Consider the following 7,004-nt stretch of genomic DNA (forward strand, 5'->3'; position numbering starts at 1 on the left):
CACTAGATGGCAGAAAGTACTAAGAAAAATAATAAGTCCTCTATCACCTTCTGTCACAACGTGCACATCTGAAAAGTAGGTGGCGCTCTTACGCAGGTCTGCCCTCACAGATGTGCTTGTCCATAGACATTCAGTCTAATTTGCAGTTCATGCACCATCCCCAATGTTTCATCGAATATCCCGGCCTCTTGAGTGGACTAGAAAGCCAATTTAGATGTAATTAGAAAGCTGAAATTGTGTATAACATTTTGTCATCCATAGTCAATAACATATTTTCCCTATGATTTGTTTAGCACGCTTTTCCTGCTGGAATGAATGTTTTGTTCTGGTCATCTAAGATATAAAATTGGACTGTTCACAAAAGCAAGCTCACAGACATGTTAAAAATGGTTCATTTTACAGAAAACTGCCCAAGAGCAGATATCAAAGCAGTGCATAAAAGAGACCTCTGTATATGATGTGTTACAGAAATCATATTTCACTTTGTGATTTTTTTTAAACTCTTTAGAAATGTGGGATTAGGGCAACATTATACACTTTATAGTTGCATTCCCTTTCATTTGATATATGACTCGCTATGTGAAAGACTTGATGTTACTACCACATCACCTCTAGGTGGCGCTTATTTGCGACCCTGAAGTTTTCAGCTCTTATTTTGCTATTTTATGTATCAAAAATGTGAAGTGATGCATCCTATGAAAAGTTCAGGTTGTAATAATATCCATATATGCCTGACTTGTGTATCTGGGGACTTTGACGTTTTAAGCATAAACTTATTTCCCGACATATTCCCATATAAGAGGGAAAAGGCCAACGCAGAGCGACAATGAGAGAGAGATGAAAAAAGTACGCCGTAGCTTGTTCCTCTGTAACTCCTCCACCCTCTATCAGACGACAGCCTCGCCTCTCCGGGCGGATCAGAGGCAGACCTCCAGCCCCTGGCGGACAGAACGCCCCGCCGAGTTCTCGGGGAACAGAAGGGGTCTCCCCCGGCCCTGGCAGCGGTTCTCTCGCTCCAGGCGGTCGGCAGTGAGCCCCTCCCCGTTCGCGGTCGACGGTCTTAAACCCCGCTGCGTTTCAGCGGCCGGTAGGCGACTCCTCCGCCCCTGGCAGTGGCCATGACCGCTCCAGGCGGTCGGTTAAGGGCCCCTTCTCCCCTCGCGGTTGGCGGCCATCGTCCTCGTTCAGGCGGCTGGGCTCCTCGTCCCCCGGCAGATGGCCGCGGCTGCTCCGTTGGGGTGGACGGCAGTGGCGAGAACTCCACTACACAGTATCCCTCCTCCTTCCCGGGCTTCGGCACCAGTGTAACAGGATCAATGGAAAGGAGGAGGCGAGAACCGGCTTGACGATATAAATAATAGTTTAATGATAAACTTAAAAGACAACATAAACACACACATGACGGGCATGTCCGTAAACGATCTCTCTCTAACGCACGATCCTCTGCAGTCGACCTTTATCCCTCACGGAGGCTTAATTAGCCTAATACGGGACCGGGTGTGTAGGATCACGACCCGGCCACGCCCTCCGCCCTGCCACACTGTCCTTTGCATTAGTTGTTCATTTTAGAAGACGAAAATGAACAACCGTCCAAAAACTAACCGTTTTCACTTATTTGTGCTTTATTGTTTAATAAATGTATTTGTACAGCTTATCCGGTATACACAAATGTATCAAATGCAATCACTGCATTTAAAAACATGCATTACGTCATAAATAGAAGATATGCCAGCACGGAGCTGAGTTCAGTTGATCTGTGTGAATGGATTTCAGTGTTGGTGTGTGTGTATAAGTAAGACTTGTGTTGATTATTTCACATTGAAATTGTAAATCATCGAATCTGAAACTACTTGACAGCACCAGTCTTTAATGACACTTGTCTGACTCTGAGCAGTGTCATTTTTCTAGCCTATCCTAGTCTGTGAGGCAAGGCACAATTACGGTTCTGCCATTTGAAGTGCATGGACACAGCACAGGCAGAAATAGCAGAATATATTCTTCGTTTGAGAAAACCTATGAAAAATGCAACAACTTTTTAAATAGTTAAAACTTTATATGACATATGATTACGTGTTTCAGGAGTCTATTAGGGCTTCAGGGAAGTGTATTAAAAGAATAGTTCACTCAAAGATGAAAATTTGGACATTTACACCGACTTATACTGTTCCAAACCAGTTGCATTTGGGGTTTTTTCACTCTTCTTGCTCGTCTTGAAGCATGACCGACGTAATCAACAGATGCATGGTCCACGGTAACAAATAACATCACACAACAGGGTTTGGAACGACATGAGGGTTATAATGACCCAATTGTAATATTAGGGTGAACTATTCCTACTATAGCCCATTTCTGATTTCTAGATCTTGTGTGCCTGTGTGTGTTAGGAGTCCTTGGGTTGTTCAAGGCTGATCATGAGGTCTGCATACACGCTGGAGTTCATATATCGTGGGTAGGAGTCCCGCTGCATGAGCGTGTATATCTGCTGCTGCGCATCATCAAACGTGCTCGAGGAAGGTTCCTGCATGTTCCTGTTGATCACTTCTCGCACACGCGAGTCCAGGCTTACCTACATGCAAACAAACACACACACAAGAGAAAAAAACCCTAATGGGCTACCTCACATTTTTATTTATTGATGCATTTATTTTTATGTCCTATGCAAATTGAAGGTCGGGGTCAGTTGGGTCCAAAAGTCCAAACCTGTGTGAAAGCCGACATTTTTTGCCATTCCATTTAAATGCTGGTTACTTCACTTTTACCACAATTTGAGCAGAATATGTGTGTGTTGCCATAGAGCATCTATACCTCTTTCGGTGACAGTATAGAGACGTAGTCCTCATATATTTGTTTCACAGTCTGTTCCACCACGGTTTTGTTGGTCTCTTTCTTCAGTTCCTCACAGGCGAGCCAGAACAGCAGGTTCTCTTCGCTAAACTCAGTCTTGAGAAACTGTTGGAAGAGTGCGCGGCCTTGTGCGCTCTTTATTAACCGCTCAAAAGACTCTCCCCAAGAACGCACCTCCTCCAACGTTAGCGGAGGCCTACGGGAGACAACAACACAGGTGTCAGATTCCCAATTTAGATTTCATGGATGAAAATGATATTTCAGTGGTGGCTCAGCGGTTGAGGCTGGGTCACTGACCAGAAGGTCGGGGTTCAAGCCCCAGCAATGCCAAGATGCCACTGTTGGGCCCTTGACCCCATCCAGGGGCGCTGTATCATGGCTGACCCTGCACTCTGACCCCAGCTTAGCTGGGATATGTGAAAACTATACATTTCACTGTATATATGCAAAACATGTATAATGTGTGACCACAATAAAGGCTTTTATTCTATCTAAATTCTGATTGGATGAGCCGCACATTTACCGTGTATTAATGCACCAATGTGTAACAGTGTTTGGCAACCGTAAACAGTGGAATAATACTTTGTTCTAAACATTGAGACAACGTATGTAACTTTTCATTGAACATTGATGTTAAATATTGCAAATATCACGTAACACTTTTTCAACTTTTCAAATGGTTCAATGATGCTACAGTAGTTACTGTACATTATACAGTTGGCTTACAAATGGTTTTCGGTTAATTCTGGTTGGTCATAGGGCTGTCACTGAGATCTGGCAATCCTGACGTATGGCGAGGGCTGGGTATTGATCCAGATTTCCCGATTCACAAGCTCTCGATTCGATATCGATTCATACGGGTATTTTTCAGCTATAATGTCCATTTTGCTTACATATGAATGAAATGCTCTCAGCTAATGCTGTTAATAATACAGGGGACTTTCAAAGTAGGTACATTACGAAAATATTAATTTAGCTAATTATATAAATTATTGGTTTTTCATCGTTTTGGCCACATTTTAGCTTTTTAAAAACGTACAAATCCGTGTATTCCGAAATTATATTGCATATATTATCTTTGGTTTCATGTTTAATGCATAATATATACCATTTCCAAGTATTTACATTGATTGGTAGAAAACGTGCTAAAAACCTGTACTGTCTCTTTAAGAAAACCGGCAGTGCTGAGAAAAGCATCTGTAAATGAGCACATAATAACGAGAGAGGACTGGAACAGCTTCTTTACCTCATCCGTGCAATGCATGATGATAATTAAATGTTCATTTTCCCTTTTTTGCCAAACAATTGACCATAAAGTACAGAAAGGATATTAAAAGAGACTATCTGCAATGGCAAATGGATTGCGTGGACCTTGGACGCGCATTTCACGGAATGAGTCAAATCACACTTTTACTCTCAAAATGCAAGGAAAGGAGGCTAAACTTCGCGAATATACTCAATCACTGGTAAGTCCTAATCCTGACGTCAGGTACAGTTTGAGAAAGAAACATCTTTATAGACACATACTGTATTTATTTATATTTATAGAAACATATTTATATAAATGATATAAAAACAACTCACATGTGGTCAATATTGACCTTGTCTTGTTTTTCTGAGATTGTCGTCAGAATCCTTTCCTCCTTTGCAGATCGTACCGTCAGACTACACACACAAACACTCACATTAGAAAAACATGTTTTTGGGCATCATAAATAAACACAGTGTGCATTGTGTTACACATGTGCGTCTCAGGAGAGGCTCCACAGGGATAATGATGCTGTAAATGTTCACTGCTAAACTCTGCCGTGACCTTAATGAAGTTTCCAAAAACACCTGTGGCTCAATACAGAGGATGAAGAGACTTCTAGGATACATTGAGTATTTCTTTTAAAAATGGCTATACATTACAAAAATGCCTATATTGTACACAATCATCTTCTCTTTTCCATACAATAAAAGTATTTAGCGTTTCAGACTCAAGAGATGAGCAAGAACCAATGACGTTTGATGTTCCACGGGATGCCCCGTGCCATAGAGTCGCTATATCAGGTTTAAATTGAAAAAAGTGATAGCAACTTAAAGGGACAGTACACCCAAAAATGAAAATTCTCTCATCATCATTTATTCACCCTCATGCCATCCCAGATGTGTGTGACTTTCTTTCTTCAACAGAACACTCATTTTTAGAAACATATCGCAGCTCTGTAGGTCCATAGAAAGTGAATGGTGACCAACACTTTGAAGCTCCAAAAAGCAAATAAAGGCAGCATAAACGTAATCCACACATCTTATGAAGCGATCCAATCGGTTTTGAGTGAGAACAGAACAAAATATATATAATCTTGACTTTCGCAGTCTACTTGGCGATCATGATTTCAAGCTCGATTACACTACTTAGCGCCATCTAGCGGTCAAGCACTAGGAAGTGTAATCGAGCTTGAAATCGTGATCATGCGTGAAGTCTGCAATGGCAAGATGTACAGAGAAAAGGAAGTTACATTTTGGTCTGTTCTCACCCCAGACAAATTGGATCACGTCATAAGATGTATGGATCGTCGTTTGGATTACTTTCATGCTGCCTTTATGTGCTTTTTGGAGCTTTGACTTTTTGGTCACCATTCACTTGCATTGTATGGACCTACAGAGCTGAGATATTCTCCTAAATATCGTCATCTGTGTTCTGCAGAAGAAAGAAAGTCACACATCTGGGATGGCATGAGGGTGAGTAAATGGTGAGGTATTCCTTTAAAGTGCCCATATATTTTTGGGGGCCACTGTATTTTGTCATTGTTCCCTTCACTGCAAGCTAAGCTACAAATTGTGGATGAATGCGAGTCGTTTCTCACCAAGAGCAGCTACAGCAGCAGCACCAGCAGAAGCAGCAGGCGTTTGGTGGAGCGTTGAGCCAGCCGAGGGTCTGCGTGTTCACACTTCCCAGCATGTTGGGGGGCATATTCTGTGCCTGAGTGGCATTTACAGCATCCTGCGGTGGACGTTTCCCCATCTTCACTCGTTCAGACCCCATGAGCTGCAGACAATATGCAGTTCACCAGTGCAACAGTTACTAATATGGCACAAGTTCACATTAACCGTTGTATCACGCCTAATTAATTTAAGCATCCCTCCAGGTAGGAAAGAGGCCTGCATACCACAATACACAGCAGACATGCAGTGAACATTTATATCCAATGAGACCAATTACAACAAAACACCTGAGCACAGGAGATCATTGTGGTGTTTACATTTATGCAAGCCATGATAACAATTTCTCAAGTACTGATCCACTACAAACTACGACCAAATACCTGAATAAGAGGAATCCAATGCACATAATGGCTGTTTGCACTACTATGCATTTAAATAGCACAAACCATGCAGTAAATAAACTGCATGACATGAAGGGTTTCCTCAATTTGGACGATTCAAATACATTTGTCATGTTGCATAATTGGTTCCATTTTAAATGCATTATTATTTGCTTTATGGTACAGGGAATGCTTGCCATTTAACGCCATAATTCAGCATCCGCACGAGCGTTCTAGTGTATCTGGGATGCAGACGTCTCGTGACATGATGCTCCAAAGAGAAACGCCTTAATTATGAGGCGATAAATGCTATATGTCTGTGCCGAACTGCATCAGTTATCTAATAATGCACTGAGTAATTACATGCAAAATAAGGGAGCTCACCGATTCACCATGGGTGTCCAGTGAAGAGTAACAGCGGCCCGCGCTCACACGCCTATCATCTGCACGCGAAGCGCCCGAAGCTCAGCCTCAGCAGCCCTCGCGCATGCGTACGTCAATATCTGCTTCTGACGCGCACGTTCATTCCAACAGCTTGCACTTGTGAGCTTCAGCATATGTACATGGACTTAAAGGAAGGTTTGATTATTATAACTGGCCGATATGATAACATATCTGGAGAATAATAATAATAAGACTGTAAGGAGATAGTAATAAGGATAAAGAGATAATTGTTCATGTACGTTTTGGTCAAATCCGTCGCAGTGCCACTAGAGGGCTGCAATATCATCTCTATTCACTGATTTTTAGGTTGGTCGTTTATGAAAAGTAGATTTGTGCAGAACCTTGAATCTTGACAGTCTTTGCAGCAGTGTGGCATTCATGTATGTTTCATACAGGCTACATTTGGGG

At 42.1% G+C, this 7,004-nt stretch overlaps 1 protein-coding gene across 1 annotated transcript; it reads right to left on the reverse strand.

Moving 5' to 3' along the window:
- Positions 1 to 1,382: 1,382 nt before the first annotated feature.
- On the reverse strand, positions 1,383 to 6,638 carry LOC127658981 (regulator of G-protein signaling 20). The gene is made up of 5 exons (XM_052148616.1): positions 6,537 to 6,638; positions 5,694 to 5,875; positions 4,429 to 4,509; positions 2,806 to 3,040; positions 1,383 to 2,566 (listed from the first exon to the last, which is right to left on the reverse strand). Exons 2-5 carry the CDS (start codon positions 5,870 to 5,872, stop codon positions 2,381 to 2,383), a joined length of 681 nt encoding a protein of 226 aa, XP_052004576.1. The 5' UTR covers positions 5,873 to 5,875; positions 6,537 to 6,638; the 3' UTR covers positions 1,383 to 2,380.
- Between the last annotated feature and the right edge of the window lie 366 nt (positions 6,639 to 7,004).

Source organism: Xyrauchen texanus, chromosome 1 (assembly GCF_025860055.1).
Source record: "Xyrauchen texanus isolate HMW12.3.18 chromosome 1, RBS_HiC_50CHRs, whole genome shotgun sequence".
In the NCBI taxonomy this organism is placed as follows: Eukaryota; Metazoa; Chordata; class Actinopteri; order Cypriniformes; family Catostomidae; genus Xyrauchen; species Xyrauchen texanus.

Excerpts from the sequence above, each read along its gene's own strand:
- LOC127658981 (XM_052148616.1), bottom strand. The coding sequence starts at position 5,872 with ATGGGGTCTGAACGAGTGAAGATGGGGAAACGTCCACCGCAGGATGCT. Across the intron at positions 4,510-5,693 it reads TGCTGCTGTAGCTGCTCTTG|TCTGACGGTACGATCTGCAA; the intron begins GTGAGAAACGAC and ends TTGTGTGTGTAG. Across the intron at positions 3,041-4,428 it reads AAGGTCAATATTGACCACAT|GCCTCCGCTAACGTTGGAGG; the intron begins GTGAGTTGTTTT and ends TGTCTCCCGTAG.